This window comes from Ranitomeya variabilis, chromosome 4 (genome assembly GCF_051348905.1).
Source record: "Ranitomeya variabilis isolate aRanVar5 chromosome 4, aRanVar5.hap1, whole genome shotgun sequence".
NCBI lineage: Eukaryota > Metazoa > Chordata > Amphibia > Anura > Dendrobatidae > Ranitomeya > Ranitomeya variabilis.
In genome coordinates, this window is record NC_135235.1 from 208,784,102 (window position 1) to 208,805,648 (window position 21,547).

A 21,547-nucleotide genomic window follows, 5' to 3' on the forward strand; every position below is an offset into this window, starting at 1 on the left:
GACTGCAGCGTCTCCAGACTTGTCTCCCATCGAGTCGGTAATTACACAGGAGCTGCCAGCAGCGGATCTTGATGATTTGTCCGAGTGCATTCATCAGCAGACGACCATTAATAACTCCAAGGCTGGAAGTGCGGAGATTTCTGCACATGGCTCAGACTCCATTATAAAATATGCAGTGTTTTCCCCACTGTTAAGTACTGAACATGTCCATCCATCCTGTGATTTCCACGACTTATCTTTCTTTGTGTTGTGTAATCAATTTCAAGGAGAGTAGCCATCATCCTCAAATTTTAGTCTGGGTATATATAATAACGATGCATTCACATTACGTTTAGGGTCATGTGACCAGTGAACATCGGGGCATATGTCCGAACCCCCAGCAAAATGGAGTCCGAACGCATGCGCCGACAGGGCCATAGACTAATGGTGACGGTAGAGTGATTGTGCGCTCTGATCTGAGCAGTAGAAGACAGAAACAGTCTAACATTTAATAAAACACTTGTATAAATGCTTTTTTAGCTAAAAACACATGCCTTTAGGTGCAAAAATAATATATACCCCTTAAGGTTTCCACATCTAATGTACAAAGCTAATTTACATTAATGTACAACTTTGGCACCATCATTATTTAAAGGGGTGTTCCGGATTTATTTGTGTACATACGTGCTCTGTGTCGACATAAGAAATCGCCCTTACTCAGCCCCTAGTTTTTGTTGCAGCATTGGCGATGTGACCACTGCAGTCGGTCACATGCCAAGGTAGACAGCTGAACCCTAGTGATTGGCTGCAGTGGTCACTTTCTGTATTCATGACTTCACCGCTGCTGTTACGTAAACCAGTAAGTAAGGTTTCATTTACACAGCCCTAGACCACCACCGATCAGCTGCTTGTTTCCACAGGCCGACCCGGCGTCAGATTCCCCCTGTTGAACGATCTGCAAGATTCTCTAGAGCACAGAAGCGGCCATTGTTCTCGGCAGCACAAGTCCTGTGTTCACTGTGGAGATCGATGATCTTCAGTGTAGCCCCAAACCATCATTGTCATATTATAGTTCGATTAGAGTAGTATTCCCCAACCTGTGGCAAAACTACAATTCCCATCAACCCTGACAGCCGGCGGCTCTTGACGAGTTTCCAAAGATCATGCTCCACCAACCATCAGTCTTCATGTCCGGAGATCAGAAACCCTACCGTTGTCTCCTATGAGAGTCGAGGAGGATTGTTTCCGCAGGTTATCCATGTTCTTCCTGTAATTTTACCATTGTCAGAAGCAGCCATCATCTCCGCCATCTTGCCCTGACCCCTCACTGGGCATAAGACTAGGACAACCTTGCCCTACTGGGTCTACCCCACAAATACCGGGGGCTACATCACTCACAGGTCTTTCATCACAATATTGTACATGTTCTGGTAAAACCCATGAGCAAAAATGTTTTCCGTAAAAAAAAAAAAAAAAAAAAGTTGTATAATCCCATGAAATATCTGGAACGTCCACGCGTTGGTAAATGTATATGATGAGAACTTGGCTTTATCGGCCGCTGTGCTCCTGAGATGTCTTCATGTCTGTTTTCCATACGACGTCCATGCAGAACTAAGTCAGTTGTTTAGGCGAGTCTTCCCTCCATCCGTAGGCTTTCTTCCCGAATTTGTAAGTCAACCTTCCATCCACCCGCTCCAAAATCCCGGACTTGTAGTAATGTCTGGAACAAAAAAAAACACAAGACTTGTTACTATCGATTACAAGTAGTCTGTCTGGTGTTAGTTTCAGAAATTCTTCCTAAAAATTGCTAAAAGTTCGCATCCTGCAAGTCCCAACTTTCACATGATGAGTGGGGAAGGATTGGGCATGTTGGATTTCAACATGCTTGATCTTTTGTTCTCACTGTGGATTAAAAGGTAGCCTGTAAGTACAGTATGACTGATCAAACCAAGCACAGGCGCTCAGTGAACCCTTTGTGTGCCCAAACAGTTCTCTGTCTCTGCAACCCCTTACCCTATTTTGATTGACAGCTGTGGCTTTATTGAGCCAACGAAGGTCAGAGAAAGATAGAAAACATGTAGATGTTAAGGTGCACTAACTATTTGGCCATGACCCGATGCACGGAACTATTTGGCCACGACATGATACATAGAACTATATGGCCACGCCATGATGCACGGAACTATTTGGCCACGCCATGATGCACGGAACTATTTGGCCACGCCATGATGCACGGAACTATTTGGCCACGCCATGATGCACGGAACTATTTGGCCACGCCATGATGCACGGAACTATTTGGCCACGCCATGATGCACGGAACTATTTGGCCACGCCATGATGCACGGAACTATTTGGCCACGCCATGATGCATGGAACTATTTGGCCACGCCATGAAGCATGGAACTATTTGAACTATTTGGCCACAACACGATGCACGGAACTATTTGGCCACAACACGATGCACGGAACTATTTGGCCACGCCATGATGCATGGAACTATTTGGCCACGCCATGATTCATGGAACTATTTGGCCACGCCATGATGCATTGAACTATTTGGCCACGCCATGAAGCATTGAACTATTTGGCCACGCCATGATGCATTGAACTATTTGGCCACGCCATGATTCATGGAACTATTTGGCCACGCCATGATGCATGGAACTATTTGGCCACGCCATGAAGCATTGAACTATTTAGCCACGCCATGATGCATGGAACTATTTGGCCACGCCATGATTCATGGAACTATTTGGCCACGCCATGATTCATGGAACTATTTGGCCACGCCATGATGCATGGAACTATTTGGCCACGCCATGAAGCATTGAACTATTTGGCCACGCCATGATGCATGGAACTATTTGGCCACGCCATGATTCATGGAACTATTTGGCCACGCCATGATTCATGGAACTATTTGGCCACGCCATGATTCATGGAACTATTTGGCCATGCCATGATTCATGGAACTATTTGGCCACGCCATGATTCATGGAACTATTTGGCCACGCCATGATTCATGGAACTATTTGGCCACGCCATGATTCATGGAACTATTTGGCCACGCCATGATGCATGGAACTATTTGGCCACGCCATGATGCACTGAACGCCTGTACTTTGTCAGTACAAAATGACTGTTGAAACCGAATCCTTTACGAAGGAAGTTGTCAGCACAAAATGACTGGACAAACCAAGCACAGATGCTTGGTGCACCCTTAGTGTGATCCAACCTACATTTCTGTCCCTCCCCTTCCTTGATTGACAGCTCTGATGTTTTCAGGCACTTAAAGAAAGCGGAGGTAGATGAAACACGGGTGGGAAGGTGCTTTAAATGGCTCGGCCACACCAAGGGTACACGAAGCATCTGTGCTTGGTTTGACCAGTCATTTTGTGCTGACAGACTCCCTTTAAACTAATGCGTATTGGGACTTTTAGATGGACAGACTCTGAGTTTTTCGGTATAGACCGAGTATTTGAGTATGGGAGCCACGTAATGTAAAATTCAGACTCCCGGATCCTTTTGATCTCGGGAGAAATTAGTGGCTGATGGAAACACTTGAACAAGAGGGAAAAGTCTCAGTGTTCTGCTGATCGCTATCTCGTGTTAAGGCCACGTTTGGGTGAGTTTCTCCAATGATTGCAAATGTTTGCCAAAACAAAAACACACCCTCAAAATTTCCAACCACCTGGCGAAACATCCATTTCGAATCTGGCGTGCGACAACCAAACAGATTTTGTCGTGGGGTTTAATTTGTGGCAGAGCAAACGATAATAACAAAAAGCCACATTATGGATCGACCACAAATATGTTTACGTGTCCTATGGTTTCAGGGCGTGGACCTGTTACTCTTGGCTCGGTGCTGCCGATGACCAGACTTGGCAGATTGTGAAACCCATGAGGATGCCAATGTAATGAGCTGTAAACTGTATAATTAGTCTCAGGTCATCCGGTGATTTTGTTTTTCCCCCCTCTGGGTAACCGATGTCAGAAATGATCCCATAGATTTCTATGGGATGCTTTGGGTCATCTATTGCATTACTTGTTTTCCTTGGAATGGTTCTAGAACTGAATACAAAACTTTTTCGGCTCCGACCGATGCACAATTTTTCACGAGGGCATCAAGCACTTTGGCCAAGGAAACAAAAACGCGCGGGAATGATTGTGAAGGTGGGAGGTGTTCCTTCCCCCGAATACTTTACATTATTTTTTGGCAGCACGTCCATATTTACACGACGGCATGTGCTGCCGACAAACGACCGTTGAATCAAGTTGTCCAAGTGAGACAGGTCCTATCGGCTCAGCAGTAACATTTGGTAATTTTCTGCACGTGACCAGTCAGGTTACACAGCATTTGATCAGACATGACACACTGGGAGTCTAATATTAGATCCGTCTACCGTTACCTATTGTGTGGAAGCCGCGGTTTCACTATTGCACAAAGACATTTTGCAGGGTGAGTCACACTGTTTACACCCATCTGTTGCTGGGAATTTACTGACACCGTCAGTCACGAGACTTCAGTGGAAAAATTCCCAGGGTTATCAGCGTCGTATGACTTGAAACCGGATCGAGTCACCGTATCTCTTGTGAAAAAGGTTATACAATAGAATATGGTTGCTATTTTTCCACCTCCCCTAAAGAGATTATGAAATCATCCATATGTAATCCTACAATTCTTCAAAAGTAACATCATAGCTTCCACTATTAGGGACTAGAAAACTGGGTCAACCCAGTGCTCATCTAAAGTAATCGGGTCAGATACTAAAAAAGGATCTGTTTCGTATTAATAGGTTATCCAGGATTAGAAAAAAAAAATCCATTAAATCACCCACGGCTTCAGTGCCGAAGCTCTGGTGGGCCTTACCAGTCTTTACTTTGCTGCATCGATGATGTGCTATACATCCACTTGATGTCCGCACTTAATCACCGACTGTCACACACCATGTGGGAAGGCTTAGTGCAAGAAGAGGGGAAGAGGGAAAGGAAGCCCAAACGCTAGGGGAAGGGGGAGTGGAGACCCTGAGGAAGATCTAATAGCACCCTGCCTCCCCTACCATCCCTATATTGGTTCCACACCAATCGTCGAGCAGGAACCTAAGCCCTGTATGTTTCTACAGCTAGACCCTGAATAGGGAAGGGAGGATGAGCACTGGTCAGTCCCTACTGTACACTAAAGAGAAGAAGGGGAGACAAACAAGGGAGAAGAAACTTATCTTGAGCAGACTAAGGTAACACCAACAGCACCAGAGAGGAAGTAAGCCGACTGCTTGAGCTCCAAGCCTTCACAAGGGGAAAATGTGAATATCACTGGCGACTCCCTGAATCGGACTGGGAGTCTATAAACACCCAGGTCCAGATGTTTCAATTAGAGCCGGAGGGAGGTTGCCACTGGGTCCAAAAGTCAGAAGGATTAAGAAGGCATCTGCAATGCCAAATGCAGAGACCTTCAGCCAGATGCAGAGCGACTGTCTGTAGCATCTGACACACCTGTGACACCTTACTCTTCTGCATCCAAGCACCATCCCTGTTGCTAGAGACAGGCTGCAGTGGTCATGTGGATGTAAAATACATCATAGCTGCAGCAAAGTAAAAAAAAATAAAATACCGGTGAGGACAACTGGAGCAACTGCAGAGAAGCAAATTCAACAGACGAGTATTGGATATTTTTTTTTTTTATTATTTTCTCACAGTTCTTGCTATAAAGTAAACTTTATTTTTTTTAAATCCTAAAATAAAAATCGGGTATGGGAATTTTTTTTTTTCTTCAAAAAACATCAACAAAGATGCAACCTCAGGTACTGCATCTTGTTTGCCTGCTCTCTTACCTCAATGCTCGACTCAACTTCTCATAATTCATACATTTGTTTTTCTTCTGCTGCCCCCATAGCTGTGCGATCATGTCAGACTTAACGACTCGGAATGTCCCTTCTTTCCGGTCCTCCCAGCGGACGGCTTCTTGGTTTTTATGTGGACTCAGTAGTAGATCGCGTACAAACTCCCATAGGTGAACACTTTGGTCTGAAAAAAGGAGGTAAAGTCCTAATATTAAAGTCCTTTATTACAATTCATCATGGCGGTAATCCTAAATCTTTTATGGTTAGGCGTGTTGATAAAACTCAACGTGGCATTGGGGGGATACAAGATGCCATTTAACATGGCGAGAGAGGGACCTGTGGCTCACCTTGGACTTAATTAAACATTGAGTTTTGTTCCTTCTGAGTATTTGTTATTTGATAATGTTTTATTATTTTTTTTATGGTTTTATTATGTCTAATTTGAGGTTGTTTATGCCTTTGTACAGTTCATTCATTAGTCGTATATTGTTACTCCCTCCTTTCACCAGCTTCCTGTGGATATCTTTGTGAAACATTTTGTTTACCACTTGAGTAACAAAAGAAGTCCATGGATTCCTCTTTTTTTTTTGCACTTGGTGTTTTCATCGATTTAATTTAGAATCATACATAAAAAATAAAAATGATCATCATTTATTTATTCATGAATGAGAGGCCCCTGAGAGAGCCTGATGAGGTGAAACGGGTCAATTTATCTAATGGGTTTTAACTGTACGTCCTGTAAGTGCAGAGAAGTACATTTTAATCAAGATCTACTCGGTGTATTTTCTTCCCCCATCGTTCCCAAGTCCAGGATGGTCTCATTAAAACTAAGGCTGTGATAACGCTTTGGAGAAGAATCAGTGCAGCTCACAGAGCTGACCTCTTGAGCCTCCGTAGACTGGAGACAAGCGAGAATCCATTTTTGATGGTGCAGATTTGCACTAGGAGGGAAGGAAATATTCACAAACTAAAACAGTGAAAGGAAGACGATATTTGGCTAAAATGGAAAGAACTGTTCCCGTCGAGGAGTGGGGAGTGAAACATAAAGACTGTTACTGCAGAAGATAGATTATTACTACCTACTGATTAATATATTTGCCATCATTAGCTCCAAGCCTAGAAGATACAGTGTTGTTCAGTTTCTCAGGTTATATACCACCTTTTTGGGGTAGTGGAAGTCTTGTTTTGCTTTGAGTTAAGACATAGATGTAATGTTCTTTAAATTTTAATGGTGTTTTGTCTATAAGACACATTAAGATGTCTCCAGGATCATTCTAACCTTCTCCCCTGAAGAAGCCATACTGGCGAAACGCAAGTTGGGGTTGTAGCAATAACATAATGTAGCGGTCATTGTCAACCGTGCTATTTAAATATGATCTGAGATTATATATATATATATATATATATATATATATATATATATATATATATATATAGTTAACTCATGTATTCACAGATTTTTTTTAAATATGTGAATACAAATTGTACATTTTTAAACAGCATGGAGACTCCTGGATCTTATTTTTGAGCATTGTGGTAATGTATGACCAATGGGTTCCGCAAAAACATAGTATGATACATCAGTACAGGGAAAGGCAGGTCTCTTACTCGTTCGGGCTCCTCTTCGTTTGTGATCCTTTGGAGTAACTGGGGATGGTTTGGTTTCCTTGATACTCATCTCCTCTACTATAATAAAAGAGGAATATATGACATTGCATATCAAATCTACGACCAGGATACAGACCATATAAGATACAACACAACAGACTTATCAGCAACCTCATCTATTTTGATTTTTTACTCTCTACTAGCCGACTGGAAACCATCAATAAGTAGGTTATCTGCTGTTCATGAATCTGTTAGGCTGGGGACTACATGGCGACATATGAGATCTTGGTTTCGAATTGCGACGTAGCATCTTAGTACTTCCTATGGTGTTACACCGCGACCGTCGCAAATGTTTCTAAACGTGGTGTATTACTTTGCGTTGACTTATTAACCTAAGTATCAGGTTGCATCTCCATGTCCATGTTACTGGAGCAGCCGCAGGTCTCCACCTCAACCCTACAGCCTTGGAGGAGGTCAACCCTACAGCCATGGAGGAAGTTAACCCTACAGCCATGGAGGAAGTTAACCCTACAGCCATGGAGGAAGTAAACCCTACAGCCATGGAGGAAGTAAACCCTACAGCCATGGAGGAAGTTAACCCTACAGCCATGGAGGGAGTTAACCCTACAGCCATGGAGGGAGTTAACCCTACAGCCATGGAGGGAGTTAACCCTACAGCCATGGAGGGAGTTAACCCTACAGCCATGGAGGGAGTTAACCCTACAGCCATGGAGGGAGTTAACCCTACAGCCATGGAGGGAGTTAACCCTACAGCCATGGAGGGAGTTAACCCTACAGCCATGGAGGGAGTTAACCCTACAGCCTGGAGGTAGCTAACCCTACAGCCATGGTGGCGGTTAACCCTACAGCCATGGAGGAGGTTAACCCTACAGCCATGGAGGGAGTTAGACCTGTGTCAAATCAATAAGGGAGGAAGTGCAGTACCAGGCCGCGGCCACTATAGAGTTGATGGAGCTGTTCTGCTCAGTCCTGTCATGGGAAACCGGGAAACGCTGATTGGCAGGGGTGATGGTCTCACCCTGACCAATCAGACATTGGTGACCTATCCTAAGAAAAGACCACAAGTGTTAAAATCCCGGACAACCATTTTAAAGGGGCTGTCCGGTCAAAACAAGTTAGGATAGGTAATAACTTGTTAATAGGTGGTGGTCCGATCGCTGGGACCCACACCATTCAGCAGAATGGGGCACTTTTACCCTGTTAAAATGGAGCGGCAGTGCACACGGTCAACCGCCGCTCCATGGACAAGGCGCCCAACCTGTTGCGGCATTTTTCGTATAATCGAGCTGTCGATTGGTGCGGATCCCAGCAGTCAGGACCCCGCCCACTGATCACCTGTCCCCCAAATAGAAAATAACTTTAAACCCCTTTAAACAAGACACTTATGATATTGTGGCCCCCGTACACTGAAAGTCTGTTGGCTGGTCATTTGCTTAGCGGCTTCCTTGCCTGGTCATGCGATGTGCTCTTGTCCCGTGTGACCGCTACAGTCTTAGATTTTGGGCGATTATGTAAAGTTTACAAAAATAGGACATAAAAAACTTAATAGGGAAAATCCGCGGCGAATCCTGAACTGGTAAAATAAAGATCTGCTCAGTTTCTCCCCGGATTTTCCCGGCATCTTGACGCTAAGTCCAGGTCGTCTCCGCCTTGCCTGAATTTCCCCCAAATAGCAGGTAGCGTGGGATCATACATTGTGTTCTTATGCGATCAGCCGTCTCCAAACATACACTCGCACTATTGGAGATGCCGCGTCGCACTTACCGCACGCCGGGGTCTGAGGGTTTATCTTCTCCTGTAAAACCTGTTGGTCGAAATTCTTTCTATGTGTTGTCACTGTGGCCAGCAGGTCTACGGGGCGGTGACACATTAACCAGAAACAAAGGGAGACAAGAAGCCGGAGACTGTTAGCTAGAAGGCGGCTGTGGTCGATACCACGCTCGCTGCCAATAATTGCCAAAAACTTAACCCCTTCCCACCTGAGCGATCTTGTTTTTTGCTGAATTTTCATACTAGAAACTCTCCAAAACCCACAAATTTTGATTCTTTTAATTTTGCTGCTTCTTTTTTGGTTGTGAATCAACCTTATTCCACTTGGAAGGATATTTTTGTCATCACCGCAGGATCCTCAGGCTGGGCTTTGAGGATGATTTTTAAAGTGTATCCGGTCCGAAATACTCTTTATTTTTTATTTTAAAGTAATTAAATGCTTATTAGTTTTTAAAGATTATTTCACTTTTTTTTTTTGAGCATTTTATTTTGCTACAAGGTTGTGAAAACCTCTCTGAGGCTACAGTGGTTTTGAGGGCGTAAAAAAAAAAAGTTTCAAGAAACTTTTTTTGAAGCTACTTTTTGAAGCCTTTTTACCTCCCCTCGCTCAATGTTTTGTGCCCTATTGACTTGAGTCAAAATGTACAAAACTCGCTGTTTGAACAGCAGGGTGGGTCCTAAAAAAAAATACGGGGTGAGTATAGCTATGCTTCTTTGGAGGTGGATTCTGCTCTGAACTTGATATGGTCAAGTTTAAAAAGTTGCTAAACAACATGGGGAGGGAGCGGTAATGCTTCAGAGAACTTCTTCCTGGAAAAAAAAAGTCTCCAAAAAGAACAAAAAAAGGAACATTCCCTGAAAACAGATTTTTCTTAGAAAATTTGTCGGATTTTTCTGCCAAAGCAAAAACATTCCGTGTGAACCTTGCCTCAATTAAAGCCAAAATATCTTTTAAAATCTGTAAACTAATTAGAGAACATCATGATGTAGGGGCAGAGACCCTGATTCCAGCGGTGTCATTTACTGGGCTTCTTGGTGTAGATTTTATAAAATCACAGTTTTATAAGCAGGAGATTATCTCTAGAGGACTAGTAAACCTACAGCCAGGTAGTCCAGTCACGCCCCCAACCACTGATTGGCTGTTTTCTGGGCACACTCCACATAAACTGCCAATCAGTGGTGTGGGCGGGGTTATACAGAGCACATCATTCAGAGAACTGATAAATCTGCAGCAGATAAAACAGGGATTTTATCAAAACTGCAGCAACTGGGAGGAACAAAGTCTCTCACTAGTATCACTGATCCTGAGACTCTGCGTGCTCATTCCCAGCAGTCTTCTCTAATTCTCTGCTTTGGATAATTCATTTTTTTGGGGGGAGGGTCCTTTCATGGTAAAACTGATTACAGGGTGGCTCACTCCTGAGGCCTCCAACGATCAACTGTGATCTTTTGGAAACCCTGGCAGAAAGCGATCAATATCTCTGCAGCGCCACCACAGGGGAAATTAAGCATTACACCTTTTCTACTGAAGTCAACGGACTGCCTATGAAATGCAGAGTAGGACCCAACATTGCCACTTTTTTTATTTTATTTTAGGGCCCCGATTAATTTACGCTTCGCTTTTTTTTTGTCTTTTTGGTATTTATATATTGGAGACTTTTTTTTTACATTTTGTTCTTGAATTTTGTTGAGGCCCCCCATTTAACTCCTCATTTTCAAGCTCCATCATTTCGGGGGCCATTTAACTCCTCTTTGAGCCGGACATTTTTGCTCTGCAAGTTCCCTCTATATAAACTCTCATGTTTGTATAGGAGAACCACCTCAAGTAAATAACTCATAAAAAAAAAAGAAAAGAAAAGCGTTATGAGGCCTCTAACTTGAGGGTTGGCAAACAAACCGTAAAGTCTGATCAGATATGAATGACGGAGATTGTGATAAACCTTCTGTTAGGATTAATGACATAATACGAGAAGAAACAGCTGCACGGAGAAGACCTCCAGGAGGGAAATGAGGTCGGTATAATAGGTCTGCACAGGACTAGTCAGAGAGGCGGGTCCCCGGAGGCTTCTCCCCGCCTACTGCCACTGACTGACAGGTCTCTCCCTATACATGCACACAGTGAGACCCGTCAATTAAGGGGAAAAGCCACCGGGGACCAGTCTGTCCGACTAGTCTTCTCCATGGCTGAAATCATGAGGATCAGTCAGCATGTTTCAGCTGTCAGGTTCCCTTTAAAAAAAAAAAAGGACCCAAAGGTCACACTACCAAGTAACTAAAGACCGCAAGGGTGTTTCTGCAGGATATGGTATAACTTATGAGATTCCAAGCGATCTCAAGACCTGAACCAGTCGTGGATAAAGCGGAGGTGTACATGCTTGACCACCTCCATTCATGGTCTATGGGACAGTTGGCAAAAGCAGACAACGGCGCTCCGTTATTCCTAGCAGTCCCATAGATAATGAGGGCAGGAGTGGAAGTCGAGCATGCACAACACCACTTTATTCGAGATGGGGATCGGCAGAGTCAATTTCTCACAATTCAGAGCCCCATGGAGAATCAGCAAGTTATCCCCGATCTGGAAATAATCCATGAGACTCTTTGGTAATGTCGTGGAGACTATAGCATGTTATGGTGGGCTTCCACCACCTGATATGCGGCATTACACTACCTCCAATCAGCTACTTGGGTGCTGATCAGTGATCGTTTAGATGGGCCAATCACATTTAATATATGGGCAGAACGATCAGTAATACTGTAGATTGTTCTCGGCAGCACGAGTCCTGTTTACACAGAACAATGTGCTGCCGAGAAGGATGATCTTTTGTGCAAACCAAGAGATCATTTCACCCGACGAACAAGCGTTTTGCTCGTTCGTCGAGTGATCATGAGCCAATTATCGGGAAATGAGTGTTCCTATGAAGGTTCATGTCCCGATAATTGTAAATCGACCTTTAGTGTAGGAGCAGCTTTCGACAGGTAATATCTATAATCAAATAATAAAACTCTTATCAGTGCACTCACCTGTAAAGTGAGGGAGGGTTTCACTGACGCCAGTGCTTTCAGACAGGGTACAGATGTCTGAGTCACCAGAGGAATAATCAGGGGAGGTAAGATAAGCCAAAAAGGGCAAATCTATGTCATTGACATCATAGTCGTAGTCCGTACAGTCCCAGGAATTCATGAGGGTGGAAAGCTCTGCAAATAAAAGCCAAACCAAGGTTCAGAATTATATATACACAGGGATATAATAAGACTAGTTTTTGTTACTTGGTTCTTGGGTGATTGCTTCAATCCTTCACCCTAATATGTAGCATAACACAGTGACAGGCTCTTCGACCTTCATACACATTGGACAGCTGTCAGTTGAACCATCGCTTGGCCGACAGCCATCTTTCCCAACTTCTGCTTGATGGTGTCCTCTATGAGAATCTAATATGGTGCCAATTCTTCTCTTCTAAAACATCATCAGTTGGGTTAGAGTTGACCATACACAGCAACACCAAATATTGGTGGGATTGGCCAACAGTCTAATGTGTATGGTGGCCACCTGACTCTCCCCTCAATGTTGGTGGGTTCGACCAACTTTACTCCACTGTGTATGGGTGGGATGACCTTTATACTGGATACCAACCAGGGCTCTCGGAGTCGTGGAGTGGGTGTCATGGAAATTGAGGAGTCGGTGGTTTGGCTTACTGACTCCACAGCCCTAATACCAACTGGTGTGAATGGCCGTCAATGGTCAAGAGGTGAGAGAAGGTGGGGAGATTAATGGAGGGACTCTGGTATTAACCAAATAGCATGATATATCTTTGAACTATTTCGCTCAACAGCCCTCAGACCTGTGAAAATATATTACGATGACAGATCTACTTTCAGTGCCTTTAGGGTAGAATATCTCCGTAACACGGTACGCGATGAAGAATGCCTTTATAAGTAAAAGGGATTTTCCCACCAAAGACATTGAACACGTACACATAGGATAGGTTTGATCTCTTGAGGTCCCACCAAGCACTAGAAGAGGGGAGTGTAGAATCCCAATCTCTTGTTCTGCCTTTTTGGAGGTCAGGATTGACTAGAGTGGCATGACGGTCATCAGTCGATAGACAATAAGCAACCATGTAGCTCCACTCACATTAGATCGGGACCCGTGCTATGGATAAGAGATAAATGTCTTTCTTGGAAAAACCTCAAGGATAAATGTGTGTGACCAATATAATAAGACCATATGGGTAGAAAATTGTAGGTCTATACCACAATACAAGTTCTTTTAAAAATAGTTTGGAAAAAGTTGTCTGTTGAACAGAAAGTTCACCAACCTTGTCATACTCTATATGTCAGATCACCAATCCAAGGTCTTAACTACGATACATGGATGTCTGTTTCGTTACATCCCAAGATCAATACAAAGAGCCTCAAGATCTTCTGCTCAGTGACGGACATCTCGTTACACGTAAACTATTGAATGGCTACTTTCTATAGACACCCATTTAGTAGTTTGTGGACAAGCTAATTAGATAAAAGGTAATGACATCTTCTGAAGGGCCTCATCCAAAGATGGGGCAGGAAAGCATTGGAAAAGTCACTGCTGTGTCCTTGGATCCAATCTATGAATGTATGAGCCTGATGAAAAAGTGTCCTTAGAACAGCTATCATGAAGGGATGAGCTTGGTTGGCCAAAATGGTTATGGAAGTCCTACAGGCCAAAAGTCCGTCCTCGAGTTTTGCGATCCAGATGGTGCTGAAACACCTTCCCCTTGCCATTACTCCACATTCATCAGCCTAAATTTAGCAAAATTTGGACCCTTCCATCACCATGGTGTAACAGTAATCAGGAATCACCAGACCATGTTTTTTTTTCATTGCTCAGTTTTACTAATTTTACACTCCGTTGTCTGCTGGAGTGTTGCCTTTTTTCCCTGGAACTAGTTGTCTGTTATCATAGCCCATCCGGGGTGAGCAATAGTGATGAGCGAATGTGCTGGGATAAGGTGTCATCCGAGCATGCTCAGGTGCTAACCAAGTGTCCTCGGCATGCCCGAAAAATATGTTTGAGTCCCTGCAGCTGCATGTCTCCTGACTGTTCGACATCTGTAACACATGTAGGGATTGTCTGTTTGCTTTCCACGTTCTGGGGGTATGAACTTTCAGCACAGTAATTTGTATGGTGGAGGCCCAGACTCGCCCGGACATGCTGGATCTAGAAATATGTATGTTGATAATTACAACAGGACCTGTTCCGATTCCTTCGTATCTATCATTTTTACTGGAACTTCTCAAAATCTGCACGTTCCAGTTAAACCTGTTGTCTGCACCCGGCTGTGCAAAGCCAAGAGCAGTGACGTCATTTCAGGCATTCGATACCTGCAGTACAACCACCTGTGTTTCTCTCGGCTTATACTGCACTCAGTTTGTACATTTTTTGGTTCACGGGGCTTTAGTGAATGGCAAAAAAGATTTTGTCTACACACAGCAAAACAGCCAGCTCCCCTCCTCCAGCAATGACATGTGACCGCTGCAGCCAATCAATGGCCTCAGTGGTGTTAAAATATCACCGCTATAGGCAGTCATTGGCTGCAGCGGTCACACGTCATCGCTCGTACTGGAGAACCAGGGAAGCATCGGCACAGGGAGTTGGTAAAGGGAGTTGTGGAGACATGGGGGGTCAGTGGGTGCTCTAGTGCACTGGCCCGAGACCCCATGGACCATGTATCGTCCCACTGAATGCTCATTCACTTTTTCCCGTGGCATAATACTACTCAGACAACACAGGGTCACAGTAAAACAGTGTGGCAATACTTTACCGAACCACAAAACAGACAATGACACATAGAACAGTCCTCGCAAAATACTCAATAGGGCAAAATTACAGAGTCCCACTCTTCATCTGACTCGCCGGGATTAGAAAAGTTGCAACTACGGGACTTCCAGGGCCGACTACCCCCACCTGTGGCACCCTGCTTTTCGCAGACAGCCACAGAGAGAAGGTAATGAAAAGTTCTCCGAACGTCTCCATGAAGTTGGGTGACCGGATGGTACCAACCTGGCTTCTCCAAACGCATTCATGGGGTTGAGGTGACCAGAGGGTCCCAACCTGGTATCCCCAAACGTCTCCATGGAGTCGGGTTACTTGAGGGTCACAATTTTGGCATTCCCAAACATATCCATGGGTTTCAGGTGATCGGATGGTCTCAACCTGGCTTCTCCAAATGCATCCTTGGGGGTCCCAACCTGGTATCCCCAAATGTCTCCATGGAGCCAGGTGACCGGTGGGTCACAACCTGGATCCTCCGAACGTCTCTATGGAGCCAGGCGATCGAATGGTCCCAACCTGGCTTCCCCAAACGTATCTGTGGGGCTCAGGTGGCCGGTGCGTCCAAATCCTGGCTTCCCCAAATGTATCAATGGGTTCAGTGATGGTCAATAGAGCAGATCTGTATTCTTTCAGTTGGGACCGTGGTATTCTAAGCTCACATCCTGTAGCATATCAAATCTGTGTCCCTCTTGATGGAGCCATGTTGTCCTGGTAGAGTGTTCCTCTATAGAGTCATCGTGTCTTGGATGTTGTTCTGTCAAGTCACTTTATTCTTCTTGCAGAACTATAGAAATCCCATTTTATACCCACATCTGTGGCTCAGGTCATCATCCACAGGTCGGGGGAGTGGGGGGGGTGAGTTTAACTCTCATTGTTTGAATGTTTAATCAATCTGCATAGTCCGTTCTCGGTTTTACATGTCAACAAACTAGCTAGCCTGGTAAATCTGTAATCAACATATTAAAAAACATCTATTGTTCAATTACCCTCTGTCCCTGTCCTCCAGAGATAAGACGATAAGTTACAACATACATCAACTCAAAAGTCAATGTCCAGGCTCATACGAACAACAGTCTGTGTTTCTTGACCAACCAGAGAAAAAATACTTATACATAAAGATAATAGCGTATGTCTCTTCGCCTGCTGGAAACAGACGTATGCATAATTAAGATTAAATGATGTGTCCTCACAGGGGTATTAATTCATTTTGTATGTCACTCCATCATAACCATTTTTTTTTGAAACTTAAGGGTTGGATTAATTCCTTTTAGCGCTCTATTTGCTCTATTAGCATTTTATATACATGTGTATACACATTTTTATATACTTTGAGCATAAATTCCTTACAGTCTTCAAGATCTCAGCTTCTTATTATTTAAAGGGAAGCTGTCGGCCCCCCACCCCACAAAGAAATCCTGTATTTTATAGTGGATATCTGCAGGTAAATATCATTTTATTTATGTTTGGCTGGCTTACTGGAAGCGCAGCTATGGGGAGAAAGTGAATTTTATTCTCCTTGCAGCTGCTCGCTTCCAATCATCGAGGCGGTGCAAGAAGCGGCAAGTGTCACCACTCACTATTCAAGTGGCACATTGATTGACAGCTTGCTCTGCTCACATGCCGCACAGTGGGGATTGATTACAGTGTACTCACTATAGACTGTTACTGCCCCGACGAAGAGAATCAAGTGGCTGCAGGGAGAATAAAACTTTACTTTCTCCCTGTAGCTGCTGCTCCAATTAGACTGCCACATGTTTAAAAGGGTATTTACCTGCAAATTGCCACCAAGGTAGCAAGTAACTATTTTGTTTTTTTGTTGTCAGGTTCCCTTTAATAGAAACCGCCATGTCTTCTCGTCATATGATGCTCACACAGGTGCACAGTAGCTTCTCATGTGACAAGCTGTTTCCACTTGCGACCATCCCATGACCGAGGCAGATTATCATCCCCTGGAAACGTACAATGAAGGTTTCCAATGAATGACAGCAAGCAGAGATCTTGAATGTGATGAATTCGTCCAAATAGTCTATTAGAGAATGTCAAATCTTACAAGTGAATAACCCTTGTTTTCTAAACTCTTTAAATATGGAGTGGTCTCAGGTTTCTTATTTAGGAGTGCACCACTCCTCTGTCTCCCAACTTGATGGGTAGTGACAGTGTGCTCGTGTGGATTCACAGTTCAGAATAGCAGCATGGCTCTCCTATGTTGCTAGAAAAGGCAGCATCGGGCAGGAGGTAGCAAGGGCTTTGCTCCTTGTCTAAGAAACCTGCCACCTCTGATATTGTAGGAGGTGGCCGGTTACTAAAACAACAAGCTGTAAATTACAAAATTAAAGTGAACCTGTCACCCCCCCCAGTCGTTTCAAACTAAAAGAGCCACCTTGTGCAGCAGTAATGCTGCATTCTGACAGGGTGGCTCTTTTAGTTCTGGGTGCTGTAACTAGAGAAATAATCAGTTTTATAATTTGTCCTAAATATCTGGTCCTCAGTCAAGGAGGCCGGCGTTTCCCCCCTGCTTCAGACAGCACACAGCTGTCACTCACATCTTCTTGGCGCCGCCTCCTCCTCGCCGCTGTTTTCAAAAGTAGCCGGTGCCTGCGCTCTTATCCTCTGCCTGGTGCAGGCGCAGTGAGCGCTGGCCGTCTTTCCTCATATGCAGTCCAGCTGACTGCGCCTGCCCTGCCTGTGAATCCCAGCCCCGCAGTGACTTATGATTTATTCACATTGCGGGGCTGGGATTCACAGGCAGGGCAGGCGCAGTCAGCTGGGCTGCATATGAGGAAAGACGGCCAGCGCTCACTGCGCCTGCACCAGGCAGGGGATAAGAGCGCAGGCGCCGGCTACTTTTGAAAACAGCGGTGAGGAGGAGGTGGCGCCCGGCGCCAAGAAGATGTGAGTGACAGCTGTGTGCTGTCTGAAGCAGGGGGGAAACGCCGGCCTACATGACTGAGGACCAGGTATTTCGGACAAATTATAAAACTGATTATTTCTCTAGTTACAGCACCCAGAACTAAAAGAGCCACCTTGTCAGAATGCAGCATTACTGCTGCACAAGGTGGCTCTTTTAGTTTGAAACGACTGGGGGGGGGGGGGGGGGTGACAGGTTCCCTTTAAAGAGCAGAGAGTTTAAAAAAAAAAAAAAAATGAGTAAACTGTAAAGTTGATTATTTTTTTTACAATCTTTGCAATTTTAACCCATTTTAGAACTCTTTTAAAGGCACGGTTGACACTTTAGGTTGCGAACACATTGCCATCAAGTCATAAAGCAATGTGTGTGTTCAGTTATTATATATCCACAAGTATATGGTACACGTGTAGTATTCTAGGTAGGAGCTCAGATTCCATCACTGCGGGGGGGTTGGGGTGTGGATTATTTACATACACCATATATAAAAGTTTTATTACTAACAGGAAAGGTTTTATAGATATTCCTATACTAATCCTAAGAATTGTTTTTAAATACATAACTACTAACCCCGGCTGGATCAATTACTGACGGATCGGTGCAGTGATGAGAAATATTTTGGAAGCTACAATTGTCCACAATGTCTTGTGCTGAAGTATTAAGATTTCCCATCAGTGGAAAAAAGAGCCCAAGGCCGACCCCTGATAACAGTCCAAAGAATGATCCTTGTCCACCAAACTGTACAGCGGGCACAATGCAGTCAGGGGGTAACGTTCTCCTGGAATAACCAAATCCAGTCTCCTCCATCAGACGCCAGATAGAGAAGTGTGATCCCTCACTGCACAGAACACGTCTCCTCCAGAGGCCACTAAATCCGACACTCTGCATTGTGCTTGGTGATGTAAGGCTGAATGCAGCTGCTCGGCCATGAAGCTCCCGGCGGGGGGCACAGTGTTTGTGCTGATGTTATACCAGAGGAGGTCTGGACGCTGCAGAGTGATGGTGACTTTTCTGCCTTCTGCTCCTCAGCTCTTAGCCCCCTGCTCTGTAACGTTACGGGGTCTCCACTTTGTGCCTGAGTTGCCGCGGTTCCTTCCACTTCTCAATAATATCTTTCACCGATGATAGGGGAAGATTTAACAGGAGGAAATGTCATGAATGAACGGACTTGTTACGCCGGTGGCTCCTATTATAAGACTGCGCTGGCATCAGCGTCACTTTAGTAAATGCAGATGGCGAGGGGCCACATATAATACACCCGGAGTGGGGGACCAAAGGTTATATACTGGGGGGCGTTCGACAGGGTGTTTTACAATGCAAATGCTTTATCAAGGAATTTGTAAATTCATCAAACACCCCTGACAAAGCATTTGTGAAACTTGGGTGCCCCTGATGAAGCTAGTCAGGTTTGTTTGGTGGGGGAGCTGCTTTTTTAGCATGTACCTCATTTTTTAGGGGGACGTCAATATGATCTGAACCTTGCACTATTAACTTTCACTTAGACTATACACATATATTAAGCCTACTTTGCCATTTGTGCCACTTTTCTTTTTCTGAGGTTTCCCCATTGATTCACTCACAGATACATTTGCTTCTACTGTGTTAAATAAAGACATATACCGTATTTTTCGGATTATGAGACGCACTTTTTTCCCCAACAATTTTGGGGGAAAATAGGGGTGCGTCTTATAATGTAATTTCATTAACCCATTGTTAATAAAAGCTATATTTTATTATTATTTCTACTTAGGTTTTTGTTTCTTTCACTTTCGTCCTGGGTTATCTCTTTGGGGTTTTATGAGAAAGACCGCAAAATAGGCAGAATTATATCAGGCTCTACTGTATGAGCGTTGTATAATTAAAATAGTTGTAACAGGTTTTTTTTTTTTTTTTTTAAAAAAGGTGTAAAAGAACTTGAGAATAAAGTTTTGGAAACTTTTAAAAAACTTTTTACATTAGTGTGAATTTGGAATCACCGGTTGATCTCCTTGACGTGAGGCTAAAAAAAAAGTTTTAAAAAGTTTTGGTAATGGTTAAACTTCTTACCTGTCTGGGTAGCGCTGTTGGCCAGATCTGCGGTGAAGCCGGAGAAGAGGTTGAAGGGTAGTGCCGATGAGTGGTACATCCTGGCGGGCTGACAGTCGGCCGCTGGTACACCTGGGTAGTGTTTGATCACAGGAGGTGAGATGATGACATTGTCCTTAAGGGCTGAGGGGCTTCGCGGGATGGGTGAGAGGCTGACTGACAGCACAGGAGGAGGCAGTCTTACTGGAAACCAGTACACAGCGGTGGAGAAAGTCCCAGTTATGCCATTGGCTGAGTCTTTACCTGCTCTCTATTCAGAGTTCACAAAGCAACTGTTCCAAGAAGCGTCAGGGAGTGAATAGGGACCCAATCGGGGTTTCTCCTTCTCATTGTTTTTTCAGGTAGTACCGCTTTCCCAGAGTTTCAGTTTAATGTGGCAGCATGGCAGCCTGCCAGCTCGCACCTTGTCATTAGCTTCAGGGCACTCCCTGTACGTTTACCTGAGAAAACAAAGAGTTACTGTCGGGTGACAGACGCTCCGCATTCTTCAAAATTAGAGGCCGGAGACCAACGACCATGACAAAAATAGGCCTGAATAAGAGGACGGGGTCCCATGATCAAAGTTATGACCACCCATCAGATATGGAGGGTCGGTTACCTGTGTGGGTCATCCATCCGATGGAATGCTGCAATGGCTCCCTCTACTGGGCACGTTGTTGGTTACACCCAGATTTTCTTTTCGATGAGCAGCATGGTAACAATTTAGTATTTTTATTAAAAGGGATTGTCCTGATTGGTGCAGGTTTCAGGGGTCAGACCCCCAAGAAAATCGTCAGAACGGGACATTTCTATTCTGGTTAGAAAGTATATTGGGCCCCGTGACATTTATCCTCAAAGCTTGGCAGCCCCATAGGGAATGAACAGAGTGGGGGTCAGGGTTTAAATTTCCCAATCGGTGCAGGTTCCAGCGGTCAGACCCCAACTGGTCAGTATTTTATCACCTATCCTGGGGGAAAGCCCTTTAATAGCATTTTTACATTTCAGGGAGTAAGTGCACAGATATAATAGAGAAAAGGGGACATGCGACCCAAGGAACAGGACCTTGCGACCCATAGAAAAGGGGCCGTGCAACCCAGAGAAAGGGACCTTGAGACCCAAGGAACAGGACTGTACGTCCCAGAGAAACGGACCTTGCGACCCAAGGAACAGGACCGTGCGACCCAGAGAAAGGGACCTTGCGACCCATAGAAAAGGGGCCCTGCGACCCAGAGAATGGGGCCACGTGATCCAGGGAAAAGGGGCCGTGTGACCCAGAGAAAAGGGGGCCTTGCAACCCCAAGAAAGGGACCTTGCGACCCTTAGAAAAGGAGCCGTGCGACCCAGGGAACGGGACCGAGCGACTCTGAGAACTAGACGATGCGACCCAGAGAAAAGGGGTCCTGCGAACAACAGATAGGGGCCGTCCAACCCTGGGAAAGAGACCTTGGGACCCATAGAAAAGGGGCTGTGCGACCCTGAGAAAGGGACCTTGTGATCCAGAGGAAATGAGCCGTGTGACCCAGAGAACGGGGCCGTGCGACCCAG

General features: G+C 44.7%; 1 protein-coding gene across 3 annotated transcripts; it reads right to left on the bottom strand.

The window, feature by feature from the left end:
* Positions 1 to 474: 474 nt before the first annotated feature.
* Positions 475 to 20,512, bottom strand: LOC143770307 (ETS homologous factor-like). Of its 3 annotated transcripts, none has more exons than XM_077259807.1 (6): positions 19,985 to 20,508; positions 12,243 to 12,416; positions 9,216 to 9,302; positions 7,431 to 7,505; positions 5,814 to 6,006; positions 475 to 1,699 (listed from the first exon to the last, which is right to left on the bottom strand). In XM_077259807.1, exons 1-6 carry the CDS (start codon positions 20,061 to 20,063, stop codon positions 1,591 to 1,593), a joined length of 717 nt encoding a protein of 238 aa, XP_077115922.1. In that variant the 5' UTR covers positions 20,064 to 20,508; the 3' UTR covers positions 475 to 1,590. The 3 variants fall into 3 exon arrangements, with proteins under 3 accessions (XP_077115922.1, XP_077115921.1, XP_077115923.1); XM_077259806.1 differs by having other exon boundaries at positions 7,431 to 7,508; positions 19,985 to 20,506; XM_077259808.1 differs by lacking the exon at positions 9,216 to 9,302 and having other exon boundaries at positions 7,431 to 7,508; positions 19,985 to 20,512.
* Positions 20,513 to 21,547: the final 1,035 nt, after the last annotated feature.

Coding starts and splice junctions, on each gene's coding strand:
- LOC143770307 (XM_077259806.1), bottom strand. CDS start 20,063: ATGTACCACTCATCGGCACTACCCTTCAACCTCTTCTCCGGCTTCACC. Junction 6,007..7,430: donor ACGAAGAGGAGCCCGAACGA/GTAAGAGACCTG, acceptor TCCTTTTTTCAG/ACCAAAGTGTTCACCTATGG. Junction 1,700..5,813: donor AAGTTGAGTCGAGCATTGAG/GTAAGAGAGCAG, acceptor TTTTTGTTCCAG/ACATTACTACAAGTCCGGGA.